This window comes from Ciona intestinalis, chromosome 14, assembly GCF_000224145.3.
Source record: "Ciona intestinalis chromosome 14, KH, whole genome shotgun sequence".
Lineage (NCBI taxonomy): Eukaryota > Metazoa > Chordata > Ascidiacea > Phlebobranchia > Cionidae > Ciona > Ciona intestinalis.
Genome location: NC_020179.2, coordinates 1654385 through 1672108, shown reverse-complemented (window position 1 = coordinate 1672108; position 17724 = coordinate 1654385). Strand labels below are relative to the sequence as shown.

At 37.1% G+C, this 17724-nt stretch overlaps 1 protein-coding gene and 1 long non-coding RNA gene across 18 annotated transcripts; one reads left to right on the top strand and one right to left on the bottom strand.

Moving 5' to 3' along the window:
* The first annotated feature begins 34 nt into the window (after positions 1-34).
* On the top strand, positions 35-8487 carry LOC113474835. The gene is made up of 3 exons (XR_003396540.1): positions 35-232; positions 296-420; positions 8405-8487. It is a non-coding gene; the product is annotated as an uncharacterized LOC113474835 (long non-coding RNA).
* LOC100180755 (inverted formin-2) lies at positions 471-15402 on the bottom strand. 17 transcript variants are annotated; one of them, XM_026837464.1, is made up of 23 exons: positions 15004-15399; positions 14293-14487; positions 13809-13930; positions 12461-12543; positions 11889-12004; positions 11040-11199; positions 10724-10757; positions 10128-10151; positions 9143-9220; positions 8429-8576; positions 7555-8219; positions 7329-7470; positions 6787-6901; positions 6396-6632; positions 6083-6204; positions 5587-5784; positions 5104-5301; positions 4871-4999; positions 4429-4511; positions 4071-4210; positions 3267-3458; positions 2880-3020; positions 1327-1532 (listed from the first exon to the last, which is right to left on the bottom strand). In XM_026837464.1, the coding sequence occupies exons 1-22, from the start codon at positions 15004-15006 to the stop codon at positions 2914-2916; spliced, it is 3291 nt and encodes a 1096-aa protein (XP_026693265.1). In that variant the 5' UTR covers positions 15007-15399; the 3' UTR covers positions 1327-1532; positions 2880-2913. The 17 variants fall into 17 exon arrangements, 16 of the variants coding, with proteins under 16 accessions (XP_026693253.1, XP_026693257.1, XP_026693250.1 ...); XR_003396539.1 differs by adding an exon at positions 2163-2220 and having other exon boundaries at positions 1454-1532; positions 3267-4210; positions 15004-15402; XM_026837452.1 differs by lacking the exon at positions 2880-3020 and adding an exon at positions 471-930 and having other exon boundaries at positions 967-1532; positions 3267-4210; positions 15004-15395.
* Between the last annotated feature and the right edge of the window lie 2322 nt (positions 15403-17724).

Sequence of the window (17724 nt, the reverse complement as noted above, 5' to 3'; positions counted from 1 at the left end):
TAACTGCTTGAATTGTCCCGCCCGTGCATTTGCAGAAGTAGTAAGTTTTTGTAATTGTTGCCCTGTGTCTACGTTTGTGTCTGTGTATATGGATTCCCCAGCAGTACAGTTGTGTTAAACTTAGAAATAAAGTAGTATGTACAGCAAAGATTATGTAATATTAAAAAAAAATATTACCTCTGTCTACAACGGGAACGAATCTAACTGAACCCTACAGACTAATTCCATGCAGGTAAATTTGTTTTGTCATTGTAACTCTACATTGAATTTGTCTCTGAACAGTAACCTTTTTCAGCCTGAGCAATACTGGGTTTAAAGGTGTAAAAATATCTGTCCGATTATTCAATGCAATGCGAGTCACTGAATATATTGACTTCATCTGAAGATATTGACTTCATCTGAAGACTACCTTAAACTGAGGTATGTAAACATAAATCTGCTGGTTAGCTTAAAGAATTTGGTACCAGGGGTTTTACAATATGACCAATAGTGTATTTTAACAGAGCACAATAAAAAAAGTTGTAAAATTGCGATTTCTACTGCGATAAAATATTTTTTAATCACTGCAGTTCAATAAAAAGACAAAAAAATGATACAAATTGTAAAATTAACAATCAAAACATTAAAAAATTGTCATGTTATGAATTATGATAGTGAGGTTGCAGTTTTTGATATTTTTCTGTTGTTTGTTATGGATTTAGTTGCTATAGGGGTACGTTTTTGATCTCTACGAAATGCGTATTTCCTCTTCATTGCATCTTCGTGTGATGTGAAGCGTTTTGAGGCACTAGTAGTGTCTAATTTTGTCTTTTTATCAACACTTGCATTTTTATTAGAGATTTTATTTATAGAATCAGAGGTGACAGGCTTTGGAGTGTTTTTCTGTGCAGCTAGTGTAGTCTTGTCTTTTGATAAAGTTTTATCTGTAACTTTTGTAGTCTTGTGTGCGGAAGTTTTATCTGTTACTTTTGTAGTCTTGTCTTTTAATGAAGTTTTATCCATAGCTTTTCGGTCAGTTTGGAGTTTTGATTGAAGTTGGTTTTGTTTGGTTTCTGGTGTTTTTCGTAGGGGTTTGGCTTTTGTTGGAACTGTTTTGATTGCTTTTGGTGCTGAATAGTAGGAGCGGCCATCAAACTTATGTGCATCTACTGCTGGCAAATTTGTAATCGGTTTCTTGGGTGCTTTGATCACATCTGTTTTAGTGGAACTACTGTTTATTCTATTCCTGTCTGCACTTGGCGTAGTAGACGGCCGTTTTAAACGTTCTGTTATTACTGATTGAGCGGGTACTGTCTTCGCACGGTTTGTTTTCAGAACAGACTTTGCTTTATCAGCAAGCACATTTTTATTAAGGATTGGCGCCTTTGGAGTCCTGCTTCGGTCTGAGTTTGTTGAACCATAGCGTTGACGCAATTGTTTTACTCTAGGATTAGCTTCACCGATTTGCTTTTTCATGTTGCTGGTAGTCAAATTCTGCTTTGTATTCTTAGAAGTGAAAAGTGGCATTTTCGGTTTAGCTTTTCGCTTGTCTCCTACAAACACAGAAATTATGTTAAAATGAGGTGTAATGATAGTACTGGTGATCGGAAATTGTAATGCATTGCACATTTTTTAATTTGGCCGCTTTAATAATCTTTAACAGTGGTAACATTTATGGTTTCAAAAAGTTTTTATCCAGTTTATTAAAACGTCTTTAACCCCTTTTGCTGATTTATCTGAATTGCTGTTATACAAGCATAGGTAATTATAATTAATCATTTTTAATAAAATATAATTAATCATTTTTAATAAAACTGATATTAAACACTGCAAATACTTTACACTACATTTAAGCACAAAACATATCTAATATAACACCCACATGCAGTGTTTTACAAAGCGCATGCCATGAAATTGGTTTGATAACAAACATGCATGTTAGAATAATGTGGAAACTTCAGCAAATTAGTTCTATTGGACTTATAGAACTGCGTTTTTCCAGTGTTTTAAAATAAGTACAAAACAGTGATAAAATATCAGAACTTTAACGGTAAGTTCTGTGTTGCGTTAGTGTATGCAAACTTATTGACAGGCATGATGAAGAACTACCACATAAAAATATGACAAATTAGCGACAGATGTTTGACATGATTTGCTATGGGCTACGAACGCTCGATTCAAACCTTTACTGGGATTTTGACTACAAGGACTTAAACCATTGCTTCAGCTTTGTCCAGGGCTCTGTGGAAATACAGACAGTGGAGATATGTGGCTTATAATATAGTGTGTTTTCCAGCTTTCAGGCGGAATGCAAGTGTATATGCAAATTGATTTCTAACCTACTGTAGGTGAGTAGGTCATAAGAATCAATGTGCTCTGCGTATAAACGCAATGATAAGTGCTTTTCGGCAGTCATGATTGTTGTGTTATATAAGCGCATTACAGCAGTCGGGGCCAAGCACTGACAGAACAGCACCAGCAAAGCTTGCTTGCATTCCTTCTAAGTGGCTGTTAATGTGTTTACCATCGCTGTATAACAGCAGGCTTATTGAACGCGGCAGAGGGATTTTTTCTTTTTGTCAGATTTATCAATAGATGAACGAGCAGAAACATTTCCTTGCATGCCGTGTCCACGTCTAGAACTCGGCCCTGGGGCCTCTATATCTTCGGATGCTTTAAGACACACAACATACACATTTACCCATTTGTAACAACGTTACAGTAATACACAGGCATTCACCAACACAAACCGCCAACACATCAAACTTTGCCAAGCGGTAAAAGCTATAAATTACACTCCACTATAATCAGATAGAATTATAGACAGCCCATCGTTGGTGCGCATACAGCCGTGTTTTACGTGACAACAAAAGCTACCAGAGTCACGTGATTAAACTGACCAATCGCTGACCCCTTGAAGGTGCGGTTGCCTGGTTACCAAAAGTCCTGTGCATCTTCAAACTCGTCAGAAGAGGAAAATTCGTCGGAGAAATCAGCACAAATATAAGGGCCTGTAGCTGTGACTGTTGGGCCCTCTATGTCTCATAATATAATGGAAAAATTATATGAAACCCTCTATCAAACTATAATTGTTTTAAAACTTAAACCCTTTACAAGCAGCATACACACCTACCACACTGCTATTATATAACCTAAGATTTACAAAGGAACTTAAGCAGTGTTGGAAAATTTGAAAGAGTTTATCAAACCCTTTGCAAAACTGAAACCCCACAAAATAAAAACTATGCCACAATCAAAACTTAAATCGGTAATGCAACTCAACTTACCTTCTCTGGATGTTGAAATAGTCGATTTTTTTCTGTCACCTTTTTTATCACCGTCCACAGTTGAGCCTTGCATTGGTTTCATGGAGTCCACTATCTGTTCCAATTTATCTTTAGCTTCTTGCAGAATTCCAGGTCCTGCTGTCGTAGCAGGGTCAACATCAGAACCTTTCTTTTGGAGATTCCCGTTGACTTCTAGAAGATTTTCAGATACATTTTCTCCATTAATAAGCAAATTTTGTTCATCTGGAGAAATCATGATTGGACTTATCACTTTGGTTATAGGCTTTGCCGGTATGAGATGCAAAGGCTCTTGAACTTTCATGTCTGATTCTACTGGTGTTTCAGTAACTGCATTGTCCACATCCTTTGGCAAATCTAAAGCTACTGGTATATCTGCGACTGTATTGTCTTCTTTGTTTGGTGAAAGTAAAGTGACCGGCATTTCTATGACTTCAGTGTCCACATTGTTGGGTAAACTTACAGCTACCGGTATATCTGCCACTGATTTATCCACATTGCTTGGAGTATCTAAAGCAACTGGTATTTCATTACCTGCAATGTCCAAGTTGCTTGACAAATCTAAAACTACCGGTAATTCTGTGACTGGTTTACCAACGTCACTTGGTGAGTCTAACACTGTTGGTATTTCTGTAACTGTAATGTCCACATCGCTTGGCGAAATAACCACAGTCTTATTTGCATCAGTATCTTTAGCATTAGCATCAGTAGAGTTACTGGAATTGACAATGTCGTGCAATTCCGGAGACGTTTTATCTGTCTCTTTACTGGTTACATCATTCTCACCATTCGAAACTCGGACCAAAGTTGCAAATTTTTCATCTTTCTGCTTTATAGAGATAGTTGTGGCTTCTTGTGCAGAATCGGTAGCATTATTAGTCTCAGCAGCATTGTCAGTTTGGTTTTCGTTTGCAACAGAGTTTAATCTGTTCATGCAAAACATATGTTAGTCATGCAGTGTGTGTTTAGTACGTATTGTAGAATCAAGTGTATGTGTTTATATTAGTATAAATCTCAATAGAAAAAATACTCAATTTGGCAAAGATATTGAAGATGGTGTGCGTAACGTTAGAATAACAATTTTAGTTTATAACAACAATTATTGATTTGTAAACACCCACAACTTAGATCTCCATCTGTGTACCTTGATTTGGTTGGTGATTCACTTGACTTCTTCAGCTTAAATCCTTTTCGAATGTCAGTTAACAGATTGTCAATTATATTTTCCTTAAAAATGTTTGAATATAAAACATGCTTTAATATACAAAGAATATTTAAATGTAACATTGTCAGCACTGTGTCAAATCTTAACTTGGAAATGCAAATCAACTTATGTCGCCACTTTGTGTTATATCAATTTCCAAGCTGTTTGTTTTTGTCAACCATTTTTGAATGAGAATAGTTTCGCCCATTCTCCCCATTGATTTCTATTATTTTAGCCCATTCTGATTTCTATTACTGCTGTATAGTAGAATGTAGCCTATATGCTGTGACTATATCATCACTGCTTATTATGCGTGTACCCACACTGTTTCCCAGGTCTTCAAGAATATTATCCCATCCTATACTTAGTAGTTAGTGCTTACTCCAGCTGGTGGTGGAGCAAACTTGGAAACCTTCCCACTCTTTTTTCTCTCTTCTTCCATCTGAGCTCTCTTCTTCTTCTTTTCCTCCATCACAGCTCGCTCCTTGTTCTCTTTGATTGCCGACTTTATCTGTTTTAGAAAAAGTGTGTTAAATAGTGTCATGGCAAAAGCTGGCAAAAAAGCTATGTTCAGCAGTGGTATACCTTGTGCAACAAATGTTTAGCAGTCCTTACCTGTTCGCAAAGCTTTGCAAATGTGGAAAGGCACTCCTCCAGTTTGAATTTGGCTTCGTCCTCAACAAGGTACTTGGCCAAACTTAATCTCAAATTCTCTATTTCTTCGAGATCTTTAGCAAAAGTACTTACCTTGTCCGTGGCAACTTTAAGAAAAGGTGCGAACTGCTCTTTAACCTCTTTGGAGGATTTTTCGACCTGTTTAAATAGCACATATTTGAGTACCATTTGGACCACTTATTAATAAGCGTTGGGTTAGACCGTTAAGGATATGTGTCTTCCCAAGGACACACACACACTCACAATGGTGATCATCAGGCATCGAACCTCTTTCAGCTACGTTACGATTACGAGCATTCTCAGCGCTTGACCATGACGCCGGAGCATTGTAACTTAATAAAAGATTATACAGCTTACGGAAAAGTAAACATCTGGGCAAGGTCGCATAAAAATTCACACAAATAAATTTCCCAAAAGACGCACTTGTTTTGTGAGCTTGGCAATCCCTCCAGTTAGGCGGTTGATGGTTGATTTCAGGTGGTCCACAGAAACCGTTTTGCACTCCATCACTACCGAGAGTTCTGACGGAATATCAAGAAGATGGGGGTGGTTTTCCGCCGCCTCCATCACCACACAATGCATCAGAGTCATCCGTGGTTTGTTCGATTTGGTTTCAGATAACTAAGGATAAAGCTTGAATGAATTATTGTGCGCTATTTATTACGACGCTGGGCACCGACAGTCGTTTTAATACTGGTGTTACAAGTCGTTTCCGCCTACGAATTACCACGTATATATTTGTTGGCGATTGTTTTGTGCATGCATGGTAATTTAGACAACGCGTTAATGATCACTGGTTTGGAGCAATGACCTTCAAGTGTGACACACACGCCCGGTAGGAGTACCGAAACCTTACTCTTTAGCTTTGCGGTATGACTGCTTTATTCACCGAATCAAGGTGCCTACGATTATACTTTACCTTGAGAAGGGATGTTATTTTGAACGCATGCGCGTCACCAGCGTAACCACCGAAGTTCAAGTAGTTGCCTGTCTTTAATATAAGAACAAGAAAATCTTCTAACTTCTTGCATTGCCGAATAGCTGCAGAAATTTATGTTAATAACGAGAATAAAGGACTGTGTTTTTTAGATATTCTTGCATTAGATTTAATGCTCATGTCGCTAAATCTGACCTAAAAGAATATGGAAAGTCGTAACAAACCAAATCTCATTGTCAAGTAGTTTGTATTGTAGGCTTGAGATTTGATCACGGTATAGTCCGTTCTTTCTTACCGTTTACTGCTTGCTTTATGTTGTCAATCACGGGCACTATTGATGTCATTTCTTCATCAAAACTCTCACGGGCTATGGCGGCTTCAATCCGAAGCACGTAATCTTTAAGACCGATGAGAAGCCGGAAGTATTTCTCTGCGTTTCCAAGAGTAGTTGGGTCACCTTTGAACGAACGTATTGTCTCAATTTCCGCGTCTTCGGGCAAGAACTTCAGCATGTTCTTTAGTTTTTCTTCAGCTGTAATACGTCAGTGTTTAACACTCGTATAGTAGGGTGGGGGAAGATGGAACACCTTTTAATTCCATTTTTTCCACGACTTTCATATTAAAGGTATTTTGTATCCTTGCATTTTTTAATTATTGTATTTTTAACGCAACTTTACTGAACTTACTTAATATTTCGCGGTTGCCTTGTTTAAGCGCTTTTATAATTTCTTCGTTAGGAAGTCTGAACTGCCGGAGAAAGATATTGACATTCAAGCTCTTCCGGGAGTCGATCAGAGTCACCTTTGGAACAAAATACAGGTTGTTTGTTATTACCATTTTTGTCGCTCTAATTGGCAGTAAAGTATGGGTGGGAGGCAAGAATTTACATATAGAATTGTTGCAGCATGTATTGGCATATTGCTTCCAACATTCTTTTGATACCTGCATGTTGCTTTATTCAGAATCCTTATTGATATTGATATAGATTTAAGAAAAAAACATGACCATCGATGATAGCATTGGTCACGAGACACCAAAACACCGAACAGATTTACAGTATATGTGCGAATGCTACCCTCCTCATGCTCACTGCCCAGTCTTTCATATAGGCCTACACTAGGTCATATACACACAACAGAAACCATTAAGGTTAACCGTTTGCAAAATACTCAAAGAGAATTTCCCGACAGCAGTAGTTTTAGGCCGTGCCTGTGAGTATTTATTTTACCTCGGCTGGAGCCGCCTTCTTTTTCTGTTTTGTCACTTCTTTCTTCACGATTTGCTTCTGAGAGAACAACTCCTCAATCGTTTTGTAATTCGGTTCCAACTCACAACCTCCACGTTCCAAATTCTCCCAGACACTATCCGTGCTATAAATTTTAAAAAATCGTTACAATCTGACTCATAAAAACGACCAACAAGGTTAAGCATCAGCAGTAACCACACCGTCATACCTTTTACGCAGGGTGTTTTGTGGGATCTTCTGCCAGTTAAACTTTCGTAATTTCGCTGTCGGTTTCGGGACAGTTGCCGAACGCCTCACCGACGGTCGACTGTTCAGTTGGGCCGCGTTTACAGGAACGATTCCTCCGTATACTGGAGGGAGACCTGGCGGTGGTGGTGGAACACCCCCAGGGGGTGGTGGGGGCGGGGGAATACCCCCAGGAGGTGGTGGGGGCGGAGGAATGCCTCCCGATGGTGGGGGCGGTGGTGGGGGAATACCCCCAGGTGGTGGTGGGGGCGGAGGAATGCCTCCCATAGGTGGGGGCGGTGGTGGCGGGGGTATATTCCCCAAAGGCGGGGGCGGCGGTGGTGGTGGTGGTGGGGTGCAAACTACAGTTGCCCCACCATCTGTTTCTTCGATTGCCTCTTCGTTCAACTTTTGTATTGCCCCCTGTTCGGTTTGAGTATATATTGAAGTCGTAAATACGGAAGTTCTCCTTGAAAGCCTGCCCCGCAAAAGTTTCTGTGCTTCGGCTACTGTCTCTAAGACTGCTGCCTTCTGTGCAATAGTAACGAGCGCCTCCCATGCCAAGTCTGACACTCTGTCATCTGGGTTAAGCTGCACCAGACACTGTAATATCGTCAGTAGGTTGTTGGCTTGTGGAGAATTGCATACCTGATTAAAAATAATTAGTTAAAATGTATACAAGCACTATTAAAAGCACTTGTATTTAGACATGATACTATTAATAACGCGGTATAACTGCATTAATACTTTAATCTGGTTTGATTAATTCAGCGAAATGGTCAAACGCTGTTTTAAAACAAACAAAAAAATCTTTTTTTTTAATCTGAACGCAGGTTTTTTACAAGCAAAGAACTAACTTTGTTAAAGACGGCTGCAAACACGTCTTGATGATTGTTGATATCAATTCCTTCAACGCCTGTTATCGCCTGAATCTCCTCTTCGTCTTCAAGTTTTTTCTCGTCGAAAACTTCCAACTGGATTAGCAAGTCATCTGCTTCCAAGTGGCTGTGACGTAACAATAAAAACTGTTACGTCATAAAGAAAAGAATGTTGAGCGCGAAGTTTTAAATTTTTTAAACTTGTTCGATTTTTGCCGATACTTTCTGCATGTTAAACAACAAACAAATGTTCCGGCATACAAAAATCGAACTTTTGAGTTAGATTAGTTGCGTTCACTCTACAAGACAACAAACACACACAGCTAGTTAGTTAGTAAATAATTACTCTGTGTTAGTTCAATTACGAACAGCTTACATATAAATTATATAGCGCCATGTAATAAACACATAAACGCAAAGGAATAATTAGACATTTAACATTATCAATAAACAAAAAATAAAAACTTAATTTTAAAACAGACAATTTTTTGGATTTTTTTTTCACAAAATATTTCTGAACCCGGGGCTGCAATTTCGCCAAAATCATGAATGAAGCTCGCCGTCTTTTATATCTTATTGAATAAAAGAGCACACCAGCACCAAAATCGGAGCAAAAATTACACATCTGACGTTAACACCACAAAGCTCGATTGCGCAGCCAAAAGCATAGAACTCAAAAAACAAGTTATATACGCGCATGATCGCAGTTGATACCCGTTCCCAAAATCGTCTGAGTTGTTCGGGTTCCCGAAGATAGCACGAGACTTTGCTCTAGGTAAACCAAAGGGTTAGGTCTTGACTTGAAGCTGGGTAAGGTGGCTATACGCTCTGGTGCGTTTTGGTTAACAGAGGGTATAGCATTACATGTTGTGTTGTGCTTAAAAAATAAACTGGCCTTGGGATATAGGAGGGCGTTTTTAAAGCTTCCGTTACATTAAAACTTGGAGAAATTATTAGGATTTTTACGGACAGTAAACTGATGAAATTAATCAAAAAACGTTTACCATGTAGCATAGTGTTGCAAGTGTTTAGCACAGATGTAAAAACTGTTTTTGCAAAAGGGATTTCTAAGTATTAAACACGTTCTTGGATGTTGGAAACCTGATATTTCTATATCCGAAAGTCACAATCGCATTGTTAAAAGCCAATGAATAAAACAAGAGCAGGGAGTGTCAAGTCTATACCGCTAAACACACACACCTACGCAAAATTGCGCAAAATACGTCTATGACCGCTGATGAACCATTACCGCAAAACGAAAATGCGCCTACAGGCTCAGTGGGATCTACGCTTATATGTTGTGCTGGTGCAAAACTGTTGTCAAAATTATTTAAGATATTGCTATTCAAATGAACATTTAAAAGTACTGATATAGTAGGGTGGGGGAAGATTGGACACCTTTTTGTTCTATTTATTCGTCCCATTTTGTAGTAAACAAAGAACAGTCAAAGAATTATAAATCCGTATCCTCACGACTTTTATATAGACCGTTAATAAATGTTTAAAATACGATCAAATATTCGGGTATTATGTACTGATGGTGTCCCATCTTCCCCCACTCTACTATATTGCTATTAAAATGAGCAGTTAGAAAAACTGATGTTAAAAAATAACCTCTACGCACGATCTTCACACAGATTGACAAAACACGCCTCTAATATACATTACCAGCACTTACAAATTAGTTCGTACAGACTCAAGCCTGTTGGTTAGGGGTGGAAAACGTGTGTTATTGTAAGAAATACTTAACACGGTTATTATACAGCAAATTGATCGGTATTAAACTATTAATACGGCAACATTCTATGGACTTACTTTTTCTCTTTTCATAATAGGTAGTGTAAAATTTTTCTTTTTTCATAATAAGTGTAGTGTCATTTTAGTTAAGTAGTGCAGTGTGTTAGGACAATACATGCACACGTATATAAACATAACCCAGAAACCTTTATCGTTAGGACAGTATAGTACAGATTGTTATGATATAATAGGGTGGGGGAAGACGGGACACCTTTAGCACATAAATATCTTGATCGTATTTTAAACATTTAACAAGCGTCTATGGTAGTCGTGAAGATACGGTTTTAAACCTCTTTGAATGTTCTTTGTTTACTATCAAATGGAACGCGGAAATGGATTAAAAAGGTGTCCCACCTCCCCCTCACTCTACTATACAATAAATAACTGAAACTTATACATATAAGCAATAAATGTCTACTCTGTATTAATAAATGAAAATACAATTTTCTTATGACACATAGTTTGTGGTTGACTTACCGAAGTTCCGAGAGTACGTCTAACAGCTGAAGACCTAGAAAATTAAACACCGTAAACACATTTTAAATTCCTAACTGTACTTTATGTAACATTGAAATATGTAATCATATATGGTGTATTTTTTCAACAAAACTTACACAAACACATACAAAACAGTAGTCCAAAACTTACCGATAAATACGTTTTAAAACAGCGTGAATACATTTTAAATAACTAACAGTGTACTTTAAGTAACGGTGCAAAAGTGTGTACCCTTATATCGTGTATTTCACTAAAACTTACACAAAAACATACAAAACAGTAGGCCCAAACTTACCAATAAATTCATTTCGTAATTTCACTCGTTGATGTATGGCGTCCGTTGAAAGGATCGCTGCGTTTATAAAGGATAGAATCCCGGTTTGGTACGGCAAGTTCTCCGCATTCCGCAATTCGTTAATAACAACGCTAAATCGATAGCGCTGGGACTTAGCTTGCTGGAGAAATTGACATAAGCTTGTTAGTCATGTAATTACTACACTGTCAAAATGGTTAAGGATTACAAAAGAAGCTAATTTATTTTGTTCGAATTATACGCGTTGCCTAAAGGTAAAAAGTTTTAGGCGTACGGGTAAAAAAAAAAAAGTTTTAGGCGTACTTTTTCATTCTATTTTCTCGTCCCATTTGGCAGTACACAAAGAAAATTTAAATAATTGGAAAACCGTATCCTCACAATTCCTATAGGGGGCTGTTAAATGTTTAAAACAAGATCAGGATATTTGGATATTATGTGCTAAAGGTGTCCCATATCCCCCACCCTACTATATATAAATCTCCGTTGGCTTTTTCTGTAGCGTTGTTAGTAGCTAAAATTAAATTAATATATAATAGGGTGAGGGAAGACAGGATAACTTTAGCGCATCATATCCAAATATACTGACCGTGTTTTAAACAATACACAACGGTCTATGAAAGTCGTGAGGATACGGTTTTATAATTTTTGAATGTTCTTTGTTTACTACTAAACTGAACGAGAATATAAAATAAAATAGTGTCTCATTTTCCCCTACCCTATACCGTATGTTTCTTGATTTAAAAAGAATTGATTACTGTGTCCCGTTTTGGAATAGGTATGTGCCCGGTAAATAAGCACGTAAGAGGTTGTGGTTGTCTATACTGTCAATACCTTGTAATGCTCCATTGCATCTATAGATCTTGACTTTCCTTCGCTTGAGTAAATGCACATAGCTGCCAGGAGTTCGAAAACTTGCTTCTTTACCATTACGTTTGCACTGTCCAATGCTGTATAGAAAATCTCAATTACGAAACAGCCAAGGATATACAATGAGTATATAGTATATATTTGCACTGTCTATTGATGTAAAAAGTTTTAGATCCCGAAACGGTCAAATATATAACGAAAATCCTGTAATTTATTGCTTTTACGACATACGTTAATTGGTTTGGCGTACACATACGTATAATGTTCCCAAAGTTATATTACGGGTGTCCTATTTCATTGGTCCATATACCTCTTACCCACTTACGAATTATTATATACGTAAGTATAATGTGCGCGATTTTCAATAGCGTACAGTATATGTGGCTAAAAATGGGTTTTAACAGTTTGGACAGCTCTAAAGTGACCACTAGGTTTGATCAATTAGTGTAAAGCATCAAATCAAAATACAAACAAAACTCAATTGGAAACTCGTATTATTTAACTACTTATTTTAAAATAAAATTAGTTTAAGTTACTTGTCGACAAAACTCGTGTGTAATCTTCTCTGGAGATGACAAAATCCAGACCGGTGCGTGAATTCATAACAGCTTTCACACATCTAAAATAAATTGTATAAGCTGTTGTATATCATATATTTATCATATGTTGTATATTTCATTACGTGTTGTATAGTAGGGTGGGGGAAGATGGGACACCTTTGGCAGAGAATAATCAGATAACTTAAAAAGCAGTATATTGGGGTGGGGGAAGACGGGACACCTTTAGCACATTGCACATATTATCGAAATATCCTGACCAGGTTATAAACAATTAACAATGGTCTATGGGAGTCTCGAGGATTACAGTTTTAAAATTTTTGAATGCTCTTTGTTTCCTACCAAATGGGACGATAAAATAGAATGACTAGTTGTCCCATCTTCCCTCACCCTTTTATATAATATATCCCAATTGGGATTAAATGTACAATGGAAGTTAAGGCGAAGTTCAAATAATATCTCTTTTATATGAGAGGCACGATAATACACGTTTATTGAGTCATATATCGAAAAGCTATAATAAACTAGGATAGAACGAACCCCTGTATTTGACTTCCAGGATTGTGTACATATTTAACACTACGCAGTTAATAAATACGGCATTCTATTGCAATTGTTATACCAAGTTACCGGAATTTATAGTTACCATTCCGTCATTCGAATTTCTTTTGTAAAACAGGCATATAGTAGGGTGGGGGAAGATGGGACACCTTTCACACATAATAACCAAATATCCTGATCGTGTTTTAAACAATTAACAACGATCTGTGGGAGCCGTGAAGATAAAGTTTTATAAAAAATCGTTGAATGTTTGTTTACTACCAAATTGGAGGAGAAAATAGATTAAAAAGGTGTCCCATCTTACCCCACCCTACTATATTTACAATATTGAAATATATTGTCGTATTATAATAAGGTGGACCATGTTTTCAATTTTTGTCGTCCTAGTTGATAGTAAACAAAAACTATTCACACAACTATATTACCGTATGCTTACAACTCCAAAAGGCATTATTAATTGTCAAATACACAATCGGGAAACATGGGGTATATCCTGTGCTGATATCCATTTTACCCCACAATACTGAATGTATGGTTGGATGGGGAGAAATGGGATACTTTTTTATTGTATTTTCTCGTCCTATTTGGTAGCAAACAAAGAGCACTGAAAAAAAAAATGAAACCGTATCCCCACGACTACCATAGACCCTTGTTAATTGTTTAAAACACGATCATGATATTTGGATATTATGTGCTAAAGGTGTCCCGTCTTCCTTTACCCTGCTATACGTTTTAATACCGGCCATAAAGTTACACTTATTCTTACCCCACACATTGTAGCAGCTCCATTGATGTAATAAGGGTGCTCTTGGAGGCTCTTGTCGTATCATCCGAAAGGCGTTCCAATGTCGTAAAAAGAACAGCGAGACCGTCTTGCTCCAGAAATCCCTAATAATTTAGTTAATCGTTATAGACAGTATTGTTTACAATATCGCTGATCAGCCGTTAATTAAATGCTGTTTTTGACAGCGATATCATGGATTGTACTTTGCGTTGTACGGAAATGAAACATTAATCACATTTAACCGTGCAGTTTCAGGGCCATTCCGCTGGTGTTTTATCCGGTAATGTGCACTTTTAATTTCTCTTCAAAACTTTTTGTTGAATGGTTTCATGTACTTTGGCTTAAAAAAAACGTTTTTTGGGAGATTCAAATTTAAAAAGTTAGATTTTTATGTGTATATGTTGTAACTAACACCAGCGGCCTGTAGCATTCCTAAACTGCAACTCACACTTTAGTATTATACTACCTTCATCCATTCTTCAGAGCAGTGCTGAATTTTCTTTTTGAGGCCAGAAAAGTTCTGAACGGAAGGAAAATGTAGGAGCCGTATGCAAAGCTCTGGTTCAGCATTTTCTAAATTGGAAAGCGTTTCTTCCATCGAGTCCTTCTCTTTCTTTTGAGCCTTCTGAGCTATTAGACTCCATTTTCTCTGAGTTTTTAGCTGCCAAAGTGGATTTTTTGGTTGGAAATGAGTCATTAAATTCTTTACGACAAACTACCAACGTCAAATATGAAATTTGATTGTTAATACAACAGCTTTGTATGTGTACAGTAAACACAAAACAAATATTACCCGGAATTTTAAAATCGAGGTTTTCGAAGTAAGATTGGATTTTAAATAAAAACGTGTAGTAAGTTGGGGTAAATGCTATTGTTTTCATTTTAAATTATTCTCCCATTCGATAGTAAACAAAGAATTTTTACAGAAATACCTAACCGCATCATCATGATTATGAAATAGCGTTGTCAATTGTTAAAAAAAAACGATTAGCAAAATGGGACATTGACGGTACCCATCTTGCCCCACAGTACTGTATGTCATATTTTTCAATAAGTTTTTACAATATGGTAAAAAATGGTAGACATAACTGCACAATGTAGCAAATTCAAAATTAACATGAGTGAAACATACAACCTTGTTATATTTACCACACATTTAAGATAGGGGAAAACTTACCATGGCTCGAGAAATTCCGGAAACTCTATTCGCTCCTATGGTGGTGTTCCTGTATTTTACTTATAAAACTTAGCACTAATACCTGTTGCTCTGTAAACAAAGCATTAACTATTGTACTGTGTACGCTACAGCTATATACGGCTGGGTGATTCAAATTATGACAAGGTTCAATCGGTATTGACACTGTATCACGATTGTGCTCTCATCAATGAATAATACATCGCACAGCACCCGCTATTCGTTGAACTGCTAAGATACCGGACTTCACGCTTGTACATTTTCGATAGACAGTTCGTAACTGTGAGAACGACGCGTCTGCGCCACGCTTGGGTAAGATACATTACCAGCGCATCGGCGCGACGGGCCCATAAGCAACGGTAAATATCAGAGCCCCAAATCATCCTAAAGTACACAATCAATATCCGTACCACCTAGTTAAATGAGGCCGTCTTTTTAGCGCCGCTGTACGACTGACAACGACAAACAAACTGTGCGATCTAATGTTTATGAGAGTTTTATGCGATCGGAACAAGAAATCCTATAACGCAATAAGTAAATTTGAATAACCTATACACCTGCCCGACACGACGCTTGCACTGTGTAACTTGAAGTGAAAACCTAATTCCTTGAGAAAATTTTACCGTTTGTTATCGCTTAAGGCGAGGATGACGGCTAGCCTATAACGAAGGCAGCCACGCGCTAATTTTACATTTCGTTTAGCTGTATCTGTCTGTAAATGAGACTGTATATGCATAATGATAAACATACAGTGTGCCAGGCAAAAAACACGTTAAGAACTGCTGGTTAGCTAGTACTTAAAAGAATCCTAAGTCTTTTATATAGTAGGGTGGTTGGAAGGACACTTTTAACACATAATATCCAAATATCCAGATCCTGTTTTAAACAATTAACAACAGTCTTTGGGGGTCGTGAGAATATGGTTTTACAAATGAGGAAATGATGTTTGTTTACTCTACCAAATTGGACAAAAAATCGAATAAAAAGGTGTTTTCCCCACCCTACTAAGGTTTAATAAAAAGTAGTTCAAAAGTTGACTTATTAAACCATAATGTCAATAGGTTATCCCGTACACTTGTCACCTATGCTACCTACAATCGGTTATGGAATGTACGCTGCTTGTAACTATTTGCCTTTATGAGTTGTTTGCCGCTACGTAGCGTTACAGTGTTTGGTTTATGGACAAATTTAAACGCTCTGTGCACTCATCCTGGATCATCAATCATATGGCGGTGGCGTTTACCTTAATAACGAAAATTGGGAATCAATTGCAACTGTCAGGTAATAAAATTTGAACGATGAACGAAATTTACAACTTTGCAATAAGATAAAAAAGAGTTTTACCAGAGAGTTTGAACGGGTAAAATTGAATAATAAGTTATTCATACGCTGTTCAAGCTATAAAACCAGTAGACCATGTAATATTCCGATAGTAACAGTTATATAGTTGAGTGGGGGAAGGTGGGACACCTTTTCATTCTATCATTCTATTTTCTGGTAACATTTAGTACTAAACAAAGACATTCAAAGATCTATAAAACCGTATCCTCACAACACCCATAGGCCGTTGTTAATTGTTTAAAACGCGATCTAGATATTTGGATATTATGTGATAAAGGTGTCCTGCCTCCCCCCCACCCCCACCCTACTATACTGTTTAAAGAAGTAAATCTACACGAAACTGTTATAAAACAACCAGAATGTTTAAATACCAAGTTAGACGCGCTTTAATTGTACGTCACGCGAGGTGAATAAGAATTTAATTACGTCATACGTTACGTCACCTTTGTCATAAATATACGAGTCATTACGTATAACTAAGTAAAAATTATTAGCACGCCCTGAAACGAGATACTTTAATAATAATATAAATATTCTAATACGCCACGCAGGCTGGTATAAGGTAATCAACTGTCTGATTTCATCCAAAAGGCATTTAAAATTTGTGTAGGCTATAGTGGGGTGGGGGAAAATGGGACACCTTTGCACCCTATTTTATTGTCCCGTTTGGTAGTAAACAAAAAAAAACATTCAAAGAACTATAAAACCGTATCCTTACAACTCTGTTGTTAATTGATTTAAACAAAACACCATCAGAAAAATTGAATATTATATGCTAAAGTGTCCGATCTTACCCCACACTACTATATAAATAATAAATGCAAGCAAAATCTTGAGCGTATTGCTTTTATATATACAGTTTATCAATTTAGATCTTTTTGCCTACAGCAAATCTTTTGCTCCTGCCTTGCTGCAAAACTGAAGTAAACTTACTATCTGACTGCGACAGGGCGGTCGATAGCAAATCGAAATTTGTCACGAAAATAACAATATTTCCATATTGATTGGACAAAGGGTGACCAAATCAGGAACTCCAAAAATCTCTATCTAATAAGATGCCCCCGCATATACTTTATTTATACCATTAGCACTGAGGTACAAAACGAAGTTACGAATGTAGTTGTATCTCAAATATTAGTTTTAACTGTTTACTTAGATCAGTTATAATTGCTTTACCGCGTTTTGACACACGACTGATTTACAACAAGTGGAAAATTTTAATATGATTACATCAAAGAAACGTTCTACCGTAACTGACTTGCTGTGTACACCAATTTCTTCTATCTATACGGGTCACTGCTTCAGTAACCTATACTGGTTTTTCTGTGTTAGCACAAATTATCTTAGGAACGCACTTGTTTT

Excerpts from the sequence above, each read along its gene's own strand:
- LOC100180755 (XM_026837449.1), bottom strand. Across the intron at positions 10,152-10,723 it reads GACGTACTCTCGGAACTTCG|GCTTGAGTCTGTACGAACTA; the intron begins GTAAGTCAACCA and ends CCTAACCAACAG. Across the intron at positions 5,000-5,103 it reads TTGCAAAGCTTTGCGAACAG|ATAAAGTCGGCAATCAAAGA; the intron begins GTAAGGACTGCT and ends TTTCTAAAACAG.